Source organism: Drosophila elegans, unplaced genomic scaffold (assembly GCF_018152505.1).
Source record: "Drosophila elegans isolate 14027-0461.03 unplaced genomic scaffold, ASM1815250v1 contig_520, whole genome shotgun sequence".
Taxonomy (NCBI): domain Eukaryota; kingdom Metazoa; phylum Arthropoda; class Insecta; order Diptera; family Drosophilidae; genus Drosophila; species Drosophila elegans.
In genome coordinates this window covers 4,201,197-4,217,580 of record NW_024545903.1, presented here as the reverse complement: position 1 = coordinate 4,217,580, position 16,384 = coordinate 4,201,197, and the positions used below count along the sequence as shown (strand labels likewise).

Below are 16,384 nucleotides of genomic sequence, written 5' to 3'. Positions count from 1 at the left end.
ATCGCGTGTTGCATATTAAAATGATCAGTTTATTAACCCATAAATTAAGTCATGATAATTAAGATTACCTACAATTAAGTACTTCAGAGCCACGGGCTGGTGTTATATAAGAAAGAAATGATTGTTGCAATATGCTACTCCTCTAAGGTACTTGGAAACAACTTATGTCGGATTGCGCTGGGCATGAAACCAATCCCAAATCTCTTATCTCTTAGAAATCGAATTTGTCTGAGTTTTCATAACCACATATCGGCATGTTTTATGGTAATTACACACTTGAAAACGCGTGGCCCTCCCGAAAGCTGTTCAAATAGTTAAGAAGGTAGGTCTATCGAAAAGTTCAACTACTTTATAAAAATTATATTCTCGTCAAGTAATAAATGTTTACATTTACAAACATAGTTTACTTATATTATATTACCCCTAATTAAAAAAGGTTTGGTTGTGTTCCAGACATTTTCGATGTACTTAGAATTGTTGAAAAAGGTATTTAAGAGAGATTTTTGCTATTAACAATTTAGAGATATGATTAGAAATTCTTGATTATTTTACGAATAAAAAGGCGGCTGAATTAGGATCCCAGTCAGTCTCGCTTTGGCAACCTTTTTGCAGACAGTGTGCTCAACTGTGCCAATAAACCGAAAACATGGGTGACAAGGACCGACTAGTAAGGACGACTTAACTAATTTGGTTTATTTAATAAACTAAAAGAATTTTTCTTTTCCTTTCCTATTTAGATCCTAGACGAACCCGTCGAAGAAGGAGTGAAATCCTACTCTAGGAGGTCTGGCAAAAAACAGAAAGGGTACTTTCAAGTTCCCTGGTACTTTGCCGGTGGCATTGTTCTTTTCTGGGGGCTGCTCTTCGTCGCGGTAGTGAAGCCACTCTTCTACCGCCTTCCCGAGCCACTGACCGTCGAGGATGCCTCAAACGGAGTCTTCATTGCCGAACGTGCCCATGCCAATCTGTACGAGTTTGAATCCATCGGTACCAAGGTGGTCGGCAGCGATGGAAACGAGCATAAGACTGTGCAGTTCCTCCTCAAAGAGTTGAATTTGATCAAGGCAAATATGCAGACGGATTACTTTGACATGGAAATCGATTTGCAATATGCCTACGGTGCGTATGTGAAATGGAACCTGGTCAACATGTATCAGGGCATCCAGAACGTGGTGGTTAAGCTCACTCCCATGGGCAGTACCAGCGAAAACTACATTCTGGTGAACAGTCACTTCGACTCGCAGCCCACTAGTCCATCTGCCGGTGACGATGGCCACATGGTGGTCTCCATTCTGGAAGTGCTGCGCGTGCTGTCGTCGTCCAAACAATCATTCGAGCACCCAATTGTCTTCCTGATCAACGGATCCGAGGAGAACTCGCTGCAGGCCTCCCACGGATTTATTGCATACCACAAATGGGCCAAGAACTGCAAGTAAGTTGGGGGATAAGACTTAAATGGAGTGCCCAAAACCTATTGAAATTATTTGCTTAAAGGGTTGTTATCAATCTGGATGCAGGTGGCAGTGGAGGCCGCGAACTTATGTTCCAGACAGGACCAAACAACCCATGGCTAGTCAATGTAAGAATATTTTGGATTCATTTTTCAATTCATATACCTAATAAATTAATGTATCATAGGTATACAGGAAGGGCGCCAAGCATTACTTCTCCACCACCATGGCTGAGGAAATCTTCCAGACAGGTCTGGTGCCCTCTTATACCGATTTTGATATATTCGTGGAGTACGGAGACCTTATTGGTGAGCTAAGCTAACTCCAAGATTAAATGTTTTGCAAGGACTTAGCCTGATTTCATGACAGGTTTGGATATTGGCCAGTGCATCAATGGATTCGTCTATCACACCAAGTACGATCGCATTGATGTGATTCCCCGGGCTTCTCTTCAGAACACTGGAGACAACCTTCTCGGTCTGGTTCGAACCCTGTCCAATGCCACCGAGTTGCGTGACCTCAGCGTAAGTTACTCTCTATTATAAATTAGTCTTTGATTTAACCATTGCAAATCTGTTAATTAGGCGAACCCGAATGGAAACACCATCTTCTTTGACGTCCTGGGACTGTTTCTCATCAGCTATTCGGCCGATACTGGCGTGAAGCTTAACTATGCCGTTGCTGCAGCCGCCATTATCCTGGTCTATGTATCCTTGCTGCGCATTGCTGATAGGTCAAATGCCAGCTCCGAACAGGTCTTGAGCTCCTTCGTCTTGGTCCTCGTTGTCCAGGTGGTCGCCTTTGTTTTGGGTCTAGCCCTGCCTATGGTGGTGGCCTATGGATTGGACAAGTACGGCTTATCCCTCAGCTATTACGCCACACCATCGCTTTTGGTCGGCTTGTATGTGTGCCCGAGTCTCATTGGACTCGCTCTGCCCAGTTTCATCTACCTGAAGCTGAAGAGTAATGTGAGTTGATGTAAGTTTAGGGCAAAGACTTTAGGGGACTAACCACTACTATCCCAACAGGATAAGAGTTCGTTTGCCCAACAAGTTCAGATGGCTCTTCATGGACACGCCGCTGTGCTCTCCGTCTTCTGCATTGCTATCAATTACTATGGACTACGCACCACCTACGTTGTAACATGGACCCTTGTCTTTTACGTAATCCCCTTGGCTTTCAATCTGCTTACCACCCTGCATGATCGTGGCTTTTCGTGGACGGGCATCCTGAAAATTGTCCAAGTGGCTCCGTTCCTGTACAACAGCTACCTCTTCTACTGCTTCATTGTGATACTCACTCCAATGATGGGCCGCTTTGGACAGTAAGTGATGTTTATTAAATATTATTAAGGCAGAATTGATAGGAATTTATCCATATTAAGGGACACCAATCCAGACATAATAATTGGTGCTTTGACAGCCTTGGGAACCATACTCTCTATGGGTTTTTTGGTGAGTTTTCCCACTCTTCGAGGTCCTTAGCTATGCTTTACTCTTGGCTAATCCCTTTTAGATTTTACTGGTTAATATATCCCGTCGATCCGGTTTCGTTATCCTGACTCTGTTCACCGTAGCCGCCGCCTCTGTGTCTTTTGCTGCTTCCGATTTCGGATTCCCCTACCGCGCCAAGACCAACGTGCAGCGAGTTCCCTATTTGGTTAGTTGTAAATTACTTAAGTTAAATGAAGAATTCTACTGACATCCAACTCAATTGCAGCAAGTGCGCCGGGTGTTCTACGAGTACGATGGAACCGTCAGCAAGGATGAGTCCGGATATCTGTTCAACTTCCAGGATCGTCGTGGAGTTACTCCGCTGGAGGACAGCAATGTGGATCTGACCGGCCTGGTCAACATGACGTCCGATTGTGCGAAGTATATGATGTGCGGCATGCCCCTTTACGATCACCGTTGGGTGGAGGCGATGGATGCTACCATGTGGTTGCCTCGACAGAATCCCGTCTGGACGCCAGCGGAACCGATCCTGGAGCTTCTCAGCAGAACAGTCCTGCCCGATGGCAAGACCATTCGCTTTGAGTTCAACTTAACCTGCACGGACCACACCAGCATTTTCATTCAGCCCAACGAGGATGTGACAGTCAGCGATTGGTCGTTCCTCGAGGAATACTTAACCACCGTCACGCCTCCGTATCACATTTACTACTCCTACGGAATCGACAGTACTCCACTGAAGTTCTCCATGGATCTAACGGTATGCACTTCGAGCATTATAATTAAACTTTTTCATTTCATTTTAATTTATATCTTTAGAAACCCGATGCCGACTTTGATGTTCCACTTTTTGAAATTGGCATCTCGGCCCAGTATATGCATGTTGATGGCGATGCAGAAGCCGTGGCGTTTGCTAAAACTTTCCCCGACTACGCCGTCACTATTCAGTGGCCAGCTATCTATAAGAAATATGTATATTAAATTGTTATTATATAACAAAATACAAGATAAACAAATACATACAAATCAGTTAAAAATAAGATTTTTATACCCAATTTTTTCGATCTTTTCGAATATTTTAAAGATATTTTTGATCAAAATTTGCATTTATAATGGATCGGAAGGATCTCCTAAATAATTCGAATTTTGAATAGTCTTTTAAGGATCATATTTTTAGGAGTCTAAACTTTCAAAACATACAAAAAAAATGTTTTTTTTTCAAATTTCTAGACCAGAAACCCCCCTTAATAACACAGGTGAACTGTGTGTCAAATACGTTTCGAGGCGATGTACACTGCTCTTTTTACATACATGTCAATCATTTTTTTGACAATGTTAATTAAAATTTTACATGGTTTTAACAAATGCTTCTGTTTAAGAATCCTGCCTAGAAGTGCTTGTTTTGGGTCACTTTTCTGCAAAGTCAAACCAAAATTAATAACTAAAATCTGAACGCTACAATTTAAGTCGTTACAATGAGCATACAAATGTGTATGTTAACATAATTCATATTCAAACTACACAGAGCTCTTATTTAGACGCAGAAAATTGAGCTTTTATCGTTCCTTGATAATACATTTTTAAGAGCAAAGACAAAAACGCGTGCGATATGGTTAGGTATATGTAAAACGCGTTTAATTCGGAATAAGCTATTTAAACTTAAAGATACATGTAAACAATGAAAAGCTGTGCGCTACTGGCTGTGCAGCAGCTTATTGAAGTCGGCGTAGGCCGACTCCAGGTCGAAGAGGAACTGGCGCACCTGCCCCTCGCTCAGTTCGTCGGAGGCCTGCATCTCGTTCAGGCTGCCCAGCCACTTCTCCACCTTTAGCTTGGCATCGAAGTCCTCGGGGATGAGGGACAGGCGGTTCATATTGTCGGCCAGATCCTTAACGTCCGGCTGCAGGGCGTCCATGGTGTTGATCTGCAGGCGCAGCTTGTCCATGATGGTAATGAAAAGCGACACAATTTCGGCGATGCACTTGGAGGTGTTGCCCTTGTCGTCGCGTATGGTGATGGGTCGGTCCTCGCGAATCCGCTCCAGCGCCGCCGGGCAGTCCAGCCGGAACTTCTTGACGAACGTCTCCACCGTGGGAAACTCGTCGCATTGCACCTGCTTGAAGGCCACCTTGTACTGGACCAGGTATTTGGAGCAGGCGGCCGTGTATTCCTGCGGCGTAATGCAGTCGCGGATGTAGGCCTTTTCCAGCTGCTGGATGGTGTTGGTGATTGCGTACAGATCGGCCATGTTGTCGTACCGCTCGCGCTCACGGGCGTTCCGGAAGAGCTTCACCTCCTCGTACAGCTCGGGACTTTGATCCTGCATCCTGGTTTTGGCTCAAAATCTATCTGGTTAAAAAAAAACAATGATTCACAAAACAGATTTTGCCAGGCAGTGTGACCGTATCGCATTGCACTTATAATACCGCATTTAGAAGTTGATAAGCCCTCGAACCAGTGTTGGAAAACACATAATTAATAACAGTCACACAGTTCAAACTTAAATTTTGGACAGGGGATTATTTACGATCTGGTTTAATCATTTACGCCTCTGGAAAACCTTATCGATGCTGTGCGTTTTCGGCTTGCCGAATATAGAATGCCGCTTTATCGGATTGCATGCTTACTGGTTAATTCCACGCATGCCGATAACGACTTTTATTGAATTACGACAAGGTTTTCATTGATCGAACCCCCCTTTGCGCCACGAAACCTTTTCATTAAATCAGAGGTGCAAAATAGCCAGTATACGGTCGCTTAATTTACCTGTTTATGACCGGAGTATCAGCATATCAGCTTATCGATACCATTGACCGCAGCACAACAAAGTGCACCAGGTTCACTTATTGGTATTCCCACAGTCAGCAAACCGCTCGCAATCTGTTAAGACCTGACCGAATCCAATTCGGGGCTTTGTTTTTATCTGCGACCAGATCAAATTAACAAGTGTTGTTTCGGTTATTCAATCTTTAAAGGTGTTTTGGTTTCACAAGTATACAGATTACAGAGGACACATTCAAATGGGCGCTACCGAACAGCAAGGCAATGTAAGTAGTCGCAACTTCGAGGCAAATCTTCGGGGTTTAATAAATATTTTACAATAAATATAGGCTTACCATTACGTATGTCTATAGTTAATAAGCTTGGCGTCTAAGCAAGCAGCATGTTCGACCATAAAGTTATACTAAAATATAAATCCTGTATGCGACACGCTTGGATGCCAAAGCGAAATGCGTAATCAGTTCCCTAAAACGGCACAGCCTGTTCGACCAGCTTGTAGCCATGGCCGGAGTAACTTCGTGGCGGGTACAGGACAAACAGGCCCAACTGCAGCAGCGACAGTATGCAGCCCAGAAAGTTGGGTATCTGAAAAGCAAAGCAAACAATTGCCCCCGTAAGTGATTTGCTGTCTGGCCAGTCGTGGGAAGTGGGTCACCTGGATGAATGAGTCCGATATCAGTATGCCGTAGATTAGCCACTGCAGGCTGACCAAAAAGGACGTGGCTATCAGGGGCAGGGGCAGGCTCTCCGAGTTCTTCGCCCGTATCACATGCAGCAAACTAGCCAGCGGAGCGGCGAAGAAACACACGGTCACGACGCAGCACACAATTCCTTAAAATATTCATATTTGGGAATTAAGCACACCCGACTTTGGCTAAATAGTTGCACGTTGCTCTTACCCGTGAGGTGTATCATACGATCGCGCTGATCTTCCAGCTGATTGGTGAAAATAATGACCACGACAAGTACGGTCAGTGCGAATCCAAACTGCTTGACACAGGCACGTTTGTTGACGGTGAACACATAGTAGATCAGCGTGTAGACCAGAAAGAGCGTCGATCCGATGATGTTGACCAGCACAATGCTCTGCTCGTTGGTTAAGACTCCGTAGCGCAACCAGAAGCTGCACCTGTACAAATAAAATTCAATTCAATTCAGTGGAGTTGGTTAAGCGCCAAAAACATGGTTAAACTGCCAACCAAGCAGGCAGAGTTCCCACAATTAGAGGGAATATTATAGCATGTGCAGGGATTAACTATGCATGTTGTTTGGTTTTGGCAACTTAAAGTTACCGCAATAACTTGTATATAAGGGTAAACTATGCTTTTGATTAAGTTGATTCTATCAATTATATTTTGGTTATTTTATACAGTTTAAGAATATTTTATAATTTGACTCATGTTCAAGAGATTTGAGCCAATTTTTAAGAATTATATTTATTTGATCGTGATGGAAGCCACATTAGGTGTGCTAAATCTAGATAATTATTACTTTATTTGGGAGATTAAAATATTAATCATAGGATTGTAATTTTCTTAGCTATTGAGAGCTTTCCATTTCCAGATAAGGTTTTTATTTGGTGGCGCACTACACCACAATGTACACTATTTCTTCGTTTAGCAGTCAAAATAAAACCTTCTAATGTTGTTTACCCCGTTAAACCCCAACAAAACTTCGTTCCAACCGCGACCAATTCGAATTTATCTCGGTGGTGCCAACGTCGGCAATTTCTACTCACGATAAGAAGCCGCATATGAAGGGAACTCCGGAAGAGTCGCCCGTGCTTTTTTTTTGTATGTACTTTCGGCATATCATGCTGCAAGTAAAGCGAACAATTGTTATTCGGATTGGCCAATTTTAATGAGTTTGGTACTTACGCGCCGGAAAGGAACTGGAAGACGGTGCTGACCACTGCCGTCGTGGAGAGCAAGGAATCGTAAGCCACCGCCGACATAGCGATCGATCTCCTTAGTGACTTATGCTAAACCTAAATGCTGCTAAAGACGCTAAGCTCCCAAATACAACGTCAACAAAAAAATTGAACAGCTGTTGAGGACGTAGAGATGACACTTTCGAATAGCGATGGGTGCGTGCCCAACTTTTCCAACACAGCTCAAAGACACAAAATAACTGAGTGAATTTAATTTGAATTTTGTAGTGATTTTAAAGATAAGATAAGATGCCTATATTAAACAAATGTTTAATACGAAGTTTGAAAAGTTTGTTGCTATTAAACAAACCTGAAAGCATTTAAGGTTTCGTGTCACGACAAGTTCCACAACACTGGCAACGCGCGCACGTTTAAAAAATGAGCTGCCAGATTTGAAATGAAAGTACTTTTCAAAAAATAAGCATATTTTCCACTACTCCCTAAAAATTGGTTCGGATTTTGAATAATTGACTGTTTTTTGATTGCTTTTTCGTAACTATTCTCCCCGCTACCAACAGCTTATTTCAGTTAAAACTCTGGCAACAGTGCATGAAAAGAGCTTTTTATACCCTCTCAAAGTGTATTACAAATATATAAGCAGTTGTTAGGAGGTAAAAGTATGACAAGGATGTATTATAGACTTTTTCATATAATGGACTCATTTTTAACTTATTAGCTAGGATTAAAAACTATTAAGACTAATCGAAAATTATGACGTAATTTCTACCATGAAAAACTGTCCTTTAATAGTTTTAAATAATGATAGAAAATAAAACCACAAAAACTATGAATTATTATACTTTAGGAACTGGGTTATTGTTTCGCATTTAATTAAAATACATTTATAAGTATTAAAATGTTGGGTAGTCATTATTGTTTTGGGCTTATCTTATGCCGGCAATCAGAATTTGGCTGTCGTGTGTTCTTGGCGGAAGCTTTTACTGGCCACCAACTACGCCGCTCAGCTGGCGTGTTCAGTCGCGTTCACAACTCCAGAGCTGCCATAACGTAGCGCTTCCACCCGATTCTGTGTGCACCGCTGGCGGTGCTGCGTTTACAAACAATTGTAATTATTATGCCAATTTGTTGGGATCGGGAAATGTTAGAATCTGCATACGTTGACCGTTACACAACACTGATTCAAAACAGCCGACTTTTCCTTACCGCCAATTGTTTACAAATGTGTTAACACACGCGTGTGATTCCGAGTGCCTTAAAAATTGTTCCTTCAAAATAAGTGGTAGAAAGAAAGCAAAGTCCATAATTATGGCCAGCAAAGGTCAGCAGGCGGAGGCCCAGCAATTGTATCCGCAGCCCTCAAGAGTGGAACTGCTCACCGCCCAGACGGAAACCAACCAGGTGAGACTCCCAATCCGATTCCGGATGCCATGTACCACAGGTGAGAGAGAGAGAGCAGGAAGATCGCCGAACTACTACCACCAATCTATCGATGTTGTTGTTGTTCTTATTCTTCTTTTGGACTGTATCTGCATATGCACATTTTCTTTGTTTTTGTTTCGATGACGTTGTTATTTCTCTCTCTTCTCGGATGCTGTTGTCATTTTTTTTTATCTCACGCATTTTATTTTGAATATTTTTCTACTCTCTACTTTTGTGCTTTTGTGTGTAAATTTACTTCGCTAATGCGCTTGTACTTATGTATTTATGTATATATTTTATTTTCATGCATCGTTGTTTTCCAAGTTGAATATAGATTTATATACACGCACATACACAAATGACGAATTTAGTTAGCATATGGTTGATTCATATACATACAGTGGACCCAAGTTGACATTGAGTAATTTATGTACATATGTACAGTGTGGGAACAAATTGTAGAACTTAAATATTTATACATTTTTTAGTTAAGAGCTTCCATTGTTTGGTACATTTTTGTATTGCCAGAATTTGAACTTTGAAATACCAATAAATATTTTTCTTTTAGTTAATTCAAAAATTCGATTATCTGTAATTTTGGATTAGAAGAGTGTGGCTTAAATGATCGCAGTCGATATTTTTAAAGTAAACAAGGGAAATACCAAGCTAAGTAAATGTCTCAGTATTCTAAATATATTAAGCTATAGTTTTACGGTGCAAAGTGCTGTCTCAATGACCTCTATTGTTTACGAGTACTTTGGTAGCGTCGTTTTTTTTTCTATTTTGGCAAATAAGCCGATCTCCCTGTGTGTATAATCAGCTGAATTCTCAGTCACCGCTTATCAGTTATAAAGCGAAACCGCCTGCACAAAATTATTCAATTAGAGCGTTTTGATTATAAATAGTATTCCGTTTAATTGCGTCTGATCCCAAATGCTCCTGCTGAGAAATGGAAAGTTTTACCCTCGGGTCAAGTTAGGCCGTAAATAGCGAAAGTTACAGATTATGACAGGGGGGAACTAATCAGTTTGATAACGCAACCGCCATTCGAATTTCCAAATGACCCCCACACAATGACGCACTGACTCACTATCAAGTTCCATATTTTAAGCACTGAAAAAGAAAGTGATATTTTTGCGGAGTAACTAATTGTGAATGGAACACTTGCAGAAACCACGATGGAGCAGTCTCCTGCTATTGGTGGCCCTGGCAACCACATTTGGAGGCGCGGTATCCACAGGTTACTGCATTGGCGTTATCAACGCCCCCTCCAAGGTAAGATACATATCTACAAAGCGATTCGAGTCAGCCAAGGGAACCAATTCAAACCCTATCTTTACAGCTCATGAAAGTTTGGTGCAATCAGACCATATATGAAACCTACGGCAGTTACCTCGGTGAGAGCGGTCTGGATCTCCTGTGGTCGTGCATTGTTTCTGTGTTCCTGGTCGGCGGCGCCATCGGTTCGCTGGGCGGAGCTGGAGCGGCCAATAAATTCGGCAGGTAGCTATTAATCAACTCAGATAAGCCACTTGGGTTTTCTCGAGTGTTTTTAATCCACCAACTAATTCGCATATCAATAAAAGCCAATCAGAAGAGGACTGTATTATGTCGTAACAGTCATTGAGAGTACTAGTTCGAAGGGGTGAACACTCTATTAAGTAATGAACGTGGGAAAATAGCTATAAAGTTTTTTTTATTTTTGTAATACATATTCTTTCTATAATGCAATTGGGGGCTAAATTTTTAAGAAAATCCATGATTATTCTGTCAAAAATATATTCAAGCGAGACAAAGTATCATCATAAACTCTTACTGTTTTACTTTTAATATCATCTTTGTTATTATATTTGTTGATAAATTAGGTAGATAAATCTTAATTTATCAATAGTTAAGTTTTATTAACAGTTTATTTAGTAAACAAATCCAGCTAAACCAATTTTTTTAAATTTTAACCTTCCTTTGACATGGATTTCTAAAAATGAATAAGTGTCTTTAAAAAATAATCAGTATAATTCTGAAATACATTTGCTAACATGCTATGAGTCCTTCGAAAATAATATCCTAATCCATAAAGCTCATCCTGCTATATGCGATGAAAATAATAGCCCTAATCTCTTCCAGAAAAGCATGCTTCCTCATCTGCGGCGGCCTTTTCACCGTGGGAGCGGTGCTCTTCTTCTTCTGCCGTGCCGCCGGCTCCGTGGAGATGCTGATGATCGGTAGATTTGTTGTGGGACTGGCCTCCGGACTCGTGACCGCCACCCAGCCCATGTACCTGTCCGAGGTGGCTCCTTTGGCGCTGCGCGGCACACTGGGTGTCTTCTGCGCCGTGGGCGTGACGGGGGGCGTGGTGGTGGGCCAGGTCTTCAGTCTGGCCGATGTCTTCGGCACTGAGGAACTCTGGCACTATGCGTTGTCCGCCTACATGCTACTGATCATTGTGTCCTACCTGCCATCGTACAAGTTCCCCGAGAGTCCCAAATTCCTGTATATTGTGAAGGGAAATCGTGCGGCTGCCAAACGAGAGCTTCAACGACTGCGTGGCAAGAATGCGGATGAGCTTATCGCCCAAGAGATCGCCGAGATGGAGGCGGAGACCAATGCCAAGGTGCAGACCAGCAGCTTCTGCGATGTGCTGCGCGATCCTCGCCTCACATTGCCCCTGATCATTGTCTGCTGTTTCCATGGCGGCCAACAATTGTCGGGCATTAATGCGGTGAGTGGAGTAATCCCTATTTTCTGAGTCTGGCTAATCAGTTTTTGGGTTTCCCCAGATATTCTACTACTCGGTGAGAATCTTCGAAAAGGCCGGACTCTCAAATGAAAATGCCCAGTGGGCCAATTTGGGTGCCGGCTGCCTGAATTTGACCATATCACTTTTCGGACCCTGGCTGATGGCCTACCGCAATAGGCGAACCCTCATGATGTTCTCCTGCGCCCTGTGCTCCGTCTTCCTGTTCACCCTTACCTTTGTTTTGTTCTATATTGTGAGTTTTTTTCTGGTTTGCCCAAAACCCTTGGTTCTTTCTTAAAATATTTATAAGTTCAGTAAAGAATGTTGTTGATTTCTTTTGTTTTGTCGACCTAATTTTAACTTGATGTTACTTTACTTTACAGGACCAAGTCAGCTGGTTTGCCATCGCCTGCATCGTCTGCATCATGGGCTACATCTTCTTTTTCCAATTTGGATTGGGTCCCATTCCCTACTTCATTGGCTCAGGTATTTAGTCGCGTGACTTTATTGTTTGTACGATTTCCTAAAGCTCCAATAGTCGTGGCTGAGACAGCTGCTCGTGTTTCGGAGAAATGGGTCTGCAATTGAGGCGGAATTGGAATCGAACGAGGTTCATTGGCTCTGGACACATTTGTTTACGACTTTTTTGAAGACCTTCCCAGACACATCGACTTTATAATTGGATGACTGGTTGTTTATTTTTAGACCCCTAACTGATTTGAATTGTGCTCTCCAATTTGCAGAACTATTCGAGGTGGCTCCCCGCTCCGTGGCCATGTCGATGGGCAGCCTGGCCTCGTGGTCGTGCAATTTCATCATTGGCATCTCGTTCCCGCTGCTTCAGAACGCGTGGGGTGCCTTCGTCTTCCTGCCCTTCTCCATTACCTGTGTGCTGCTCTTCCTGCTGACGAAATTCTATCTGCCGGAAACGCGGGGCCGAGATCCTTCCGAGGTGGCGCCACTCGTATCGAAGGGTTTCCGCTCCAAGGTCAACTGAGACCAAGCCCCGTGGGCTCATCTTACAATTAGCCTTAAGTAGCCGGTGATATGTGGTAACTCGTTTGGGCTCCGATGGCAGAGTGGGACCACTCAATGATTCCTCCAGGTCGTGTGCCTTTGTGTAATAGCCGACAATAAACCGGGATCCACATTGTTCAGGGTCGAATTGCTGCAACCAATTGCAATACCCCGTCTAGTCTGTAAGCTCTTTTGTACAAACCAACAAATGCGAGAACGGATCTAACTTTAGGAGACACCCTGTATGAAAGCTTTCAGCGCTCCGTTCCCTTATCACTACTGCACAAGTTCAATTAAAATGCCTTGGGACGGAGCGTCAAGTAATACTCGGTTAATTAGATTTATTGTTAAGCAGAATGCCCTTCCACGGCATTGGGTTAGATGGTTAAGTGCCAAACTTTTGCCAAACAAATGTTAAATGCTTTGAAAATAGTTTAAAATATTGCCACAATTGCCTGTTGTTTATGCCTAAGTGTCGGTTAATAAAACCTGTTTTTCAAGACCAAAACTACCTGATCGAATGCGAAAGAGTATATAACTATTGACTTACTTTCACGGCTAGTAGTTGTTAGAACAAACAAACGCTCCCGTGTCAATGATAAGAAAACAAGTACTCGTAAGACAAAAAGGTTGAATTTATCTACGCTCGGTTATGAGCTGCAACCGTATTCCTAGTGAAGATGTGTCTATCTGATTGATATACAAGGGGACGGGGATGACTCAGCCAGCTGTCGAATGGCACCGAGTGAGCCGCCGGATGCGAGTCACTTTCGGTTAAGCTTTCGGCGTGCAAGCATCGCTCCATCGCCATGGTTGTTGTAATGGTGATTACCCATGACCGATCACTTTCTTCCCTCCTCCGGGACGAGTTTGTTGCTTTAGTCTTTCGTTTGCCCCAGATTCAAAGTGTTAATCGTGTGAATCTCTCGTGTGCTCTCTTTGCAGCATGTGACCCCGCCAAGGGTCAAAGGCTGGACCCCGCTCCTGCTGCTCATCTGCCTCACCGTAACGCTGGGCACCACGGTTCCGGTTGGCTACTTCTTCGGTGTGCTCAATGCCCCGGCAGAGATCATCAAGAAGTGGTGCCAGGACATCCTGGCGAGCGAATACGACACCATCGTCACTGCCGGCCAACTGGACGTCCTCTGGACGAGCATTGTGTCCATCTACCTGATTGGGGGCATCTGCGGATCCTGCATCAGCGCGCTGCTTAGCGACAAATATGGCCGGTGAGATGTTTTGCTCGAAAGTCTTAAAATATTATATAAAACAAAAATTATTGCTGATAAATAAATAGATAATCTTTGTTGACTTAAATGATCATTGATCAAATGAAATTTACTTACACTTTTACATACACCGTAACGATTATTAAATATTTTTATTATTATGTATTTCATCGATTTTTTTTAAACAAATTTCAAATAATCGTTAGTTTAGATTATTATTAAAAAAAAAAAAATTAAACGGTTTACTCACGCTACGAAACTTATATAAATGATAAAGCTAATTTGGTGATTCCGTTGTTTGAGTGAAAACAATTGCTATTATCTTCTGAAGAACTAACGGTTGCTGTTGTAAAACAAGATATCATTTATCTTAAGAAGGTAATGGCCAAATTCCGATTTAGACGCGTTTATGTTAAAAAACATTGAAGCTATGTTGATTTTTAGCTCTATTATTCGCTCGCTCCTTTGGCAGCTACATACATATATGATATTGTTTTCCGATTTGAATGTATTTGGCTAATGCTTCTACCTGTTTCCAGTAAGGGTTGTCTGCTGATCAGCGGCGTGCTGCTCGTGATCTCTGGCATCCTCTTCACCTGGTGCCGTGCAGCCAAATCTCTGGAGATGCTGATGACGGGTCGCTTTCTGGGCGGGATTGCCTCCGCACTGATCTTCACCGCCCAACCCATGTACCTGCTGGAGCTGGCTCCTTCGGAGCTCAGTGGCAGCGTGGGAGTGTTCACGTGCATCGGTGTCACGGGTGGCATCCTGCTCGCCCAGGTGTTCACTCTGACCCACCTGCTGGGCAACCAGCGACTGTGGCCCTATGCCCTCAGTGCCTACAGCCTGTTGGTGATGGCCTTCCTGCTGCTCCTCTGGTGGTTTCCCGAGAGTCCGCGGTGGCTCTTCCTGCACAAACGGGATTCTGCAGCCAGTGAACGGGCTTTGCTTCGTGTGCGTGGAAAGAACGCCGAGGAGGAAGTGCAGCAGGAGCTGCTCGAGATGAGGGACACTCTGGAGGCCAAGGTCAGCACCGAGGCCAGCTCCCTGTGCTCGGTGCTGGGCGACAGGGAACTGTGGCTGCCACTCCTGCTGGTCTGCTCCTTCCAGGCCACGCAGCAACTGAGTGGCATTAATGCTGTGAGTCAGTGCCTAAAGATCTTTATTCAAGTTGGTTATCATTTTCGATTTCTCCTTCAGATATTTTTCTACTCGCTGTCCATTCTGACAGGTGCGGGATTCTCGGCAGGAGCTGCCACTTGGCTGAACCTGGGAATCGGAGGCTTCAATCTGGGTACCTCGCTCCTGGGACCGCTAGTGATTCGCAGGTTTCCACGTCGCCCTTTAATGATGATCTCCTGCTGCACATGTGCCCTGGCCCTGCTGGCCATGTCCTTGGGACTCTTTTTCCTGGAGAGATCGGAGAGCACGGTGCTCACTTACTTCTGTGCCGCCTTCATTCTCACTTTTATTCTGGGATTCCAGCTGGGACTGGGTCCCATTGCGTACTTCATTGGCTCAGGTTTGTTTTCACAGAGACAGATATACATTTTATTGATACATATTTTTGTCCCAGAACTACTGGAGGATTCGCCTCGCCCCGTGGCCATGTCGATGGGCAGTCTCTTCTCGTGGATTGGCAACTTCCTCGTGGGCATGTGCTTCCCCCTGCTCCAGACTGTCTGGAGCTCGTTCGCCTTCATCCCGTGCATGTGCGTGTGCCTCTACTGCCTGCTCCTCACCTGGCGTTTCCTGCCGGAGACTCGTGGTCGCGAACCCAAGGATGTCAAGCCCCTGATGAGCCAAGGTCTTCGCTCCAAGCGGAAGTGAGTCATGCATAAAGAATAACACAAGCTGGTCTTTTGTATAAATAAATAAGGTTAATAACTAATTTCTTTTCTTTGTTTATTGTTTTAAATGTGTGGAAATTAAATTGGTCCCTTGTCTATTGCGGTCAGATTTGGTTCTACTCCGGGGGCCTTTTTCACTCAATCCGGTTTCACTCTTAAGGTGGCTTGAGAACTAATCGACCTCTTGGAACCCGTGCAGTTGAGGAGAATCAACAGACGGTCCATGATGATCTTCTCCTGCCTGTGCCATATTCTTGATCTTACTCGTCGTTGGTCTAGAGTTTATGTTGAGTTCGTATCGTTTATATGTATATATTTCGGTCACTTTTCATAAACATAAATTGATCTCACCAGAACTCGCCTTGTTGGCTTGGAATCCAGGAGTAATTGAGATAATAATTTGAAATAACTGTTTTCGTATAGAGGTTTTTAATTTAACTATGCAGATATGCAGCAGAAATCTTCAGCACCCCTTTATCAAATTACCATTTAACTTATTTGAAATAGTGATGCTTTCTGTTGATCAAAAACTACTAATTTGAATTGTAGAATTTTCAT

The 16,384-nt window shown here is 43.4% G+C and overlaps 5 protein-coding genes across 8 annotated transcripts; 3 read left to right on the top strand and 2 right to left on the bottom strand.

Moving 5' to 3' along the window:
• Window positions 1-88: 88 nt before the first annotated feature.
• On the top strand, window positions 89-3,909 carry LOC108145377 (endoplasmic reticulum metallopeptidase 1-like). The gene is made up of 11 exons (XM_017270772.2): window positions 89-667; window positions 738-1,432; window positions 1,495-1,579; window positions 1,639-1,759; window positions 1,821-1,975; window positions 2,036-2,419; window positions 2,480-2,775; window positions 2,836-2,905; window positions 2,967-3,110; window positions 3,171-3,662; window positions 3,722-3,909. The coding sequence occupies exons 1-11, from the start codon at window positions 647-649 to the stop codon at window positions 3,881-3,883; spliced, it is 2,625 nt and encodes an 874-aa protein (XP_017126261.1). The 5' UTR covers window positions 89-646; the 3' UTR covers window positions 3,884-3,909.
• A 606-nt stretch (window positions 3,910-4,515) lies between these two features.
• On the bottom strand, window positions 4,516-5,315 carry LOC108145374 (vacuolar protein sorting-associated protein 28 homolog). The gene has a single exon (XM_017270769.2). It carries the CDS (start codon window positions 5,226-5,228, stop codon window positions 4,596-4,598), a length of 633 nt encoding a protein of 210 aa, XP_017126258.1. The 5' UTR covers window positions 5,229-5,315; the 3' UTR covers window positions 4,516-4,595.
• Window positions 5,316-5,889: 574 nt separating this feature from the next.
• Window positions 5,890-15,867, top strand: LOC108145511 (solute carrier family 2, facilitated glucose transporter member 7-like). 3 transcript variants are annotated; one of them, XM_041709863.1, is made up of 5 exons: window positions 5,890-5,949; window positions 13,693-13,976; window positions 14,516-15,116; window positions 15,177-15,498; window positions 15,553-15,867. In XM_041709863.1, the coding sequence occupies exons 1-5, from the start codon at window positions 5,923-5,925 to the stop codon at window positions 15,804-15,806; spliced, it is 1,488 nt and encodes a 495-aa protein (XP_041565797.1). In that variant the 5' UTR covers window positions 5,890-5,922; the 3' UTR covers window positions 15,807-15,867. The 3 variants fall into 3 exon arrangements, with proteins under 3 accessions (XP_041565797.1, XP_017126466.1, XP_017126467.1); XM_017270977.2 differs by lacking the exon at window positions 5,890-5,949 and adding an exon at window positions 13,337-13,363; XM_017270978.2 differs by lacking the exon at window positions 5,890-5,949 and adding an exon at window positions 13,339-13,571.
• On the top strand, window positions 5,908-13,255 carry LOC108145510 (solute carrier family 2, facilitated glucose transporter member 1). Of its 2 annotated transcripts, none has more exons than XM_017270976.2 (7): window positions 5,908-5,949; window positions 10,164-10,268; window positions 10,336-10,496; window positions 11,118-11,712; window positions 11,771-11,983; window positions 12,114-12,216; window positions 12,474-13,255. In XM_017270976.2, exons 1-7 carry the CDS (start codon window positions 5,923-5,925, stop codon window positions 12,725-12,727), a joined length of 1,458 nt encoding a protein of 485 aa, XP_017126465.1. In that variant the 5' UTR covers window positions 5,908-5,922; the 3' UTR covers window positions 12,728-13,255. The 2 variants fall into 2 exon arrangements, with proteins under 2 accessions (XP_017126465.1, XP_017126464.1); XM_017270975.2 differs by lacking the exon at window positions 5,908-5,949 and adding an exon at window positions 8,579-8,972.
• On the bottom strand, window positions 5,965-7,734 carry LOC108145512 (sugar transporter SWEET1). Its single transcript, XM_017270980.2, has 5 exons — window positions 7,561-7,734; window positions 7,422-7,499; window positions 6,583-6,812; window positions 6,339-6,514; window positions 5,965-6,268 (listed from the first exon to the last, which is right to left on the bottom strand). Exons 1-5 carry the CDS (start codon window positions 7,635-7,637, stop codon window positions 6,149-6,151), a joined length of 681 nt encoding a protein of 226 aa, XP_017126469.1. The 5' UTR covers window positions 7,638-7,734; the 3' UTR covers window positions 5,965-6,148.
• Window positions 15,868-16,384: the final 517 nt, after the last annotated feature.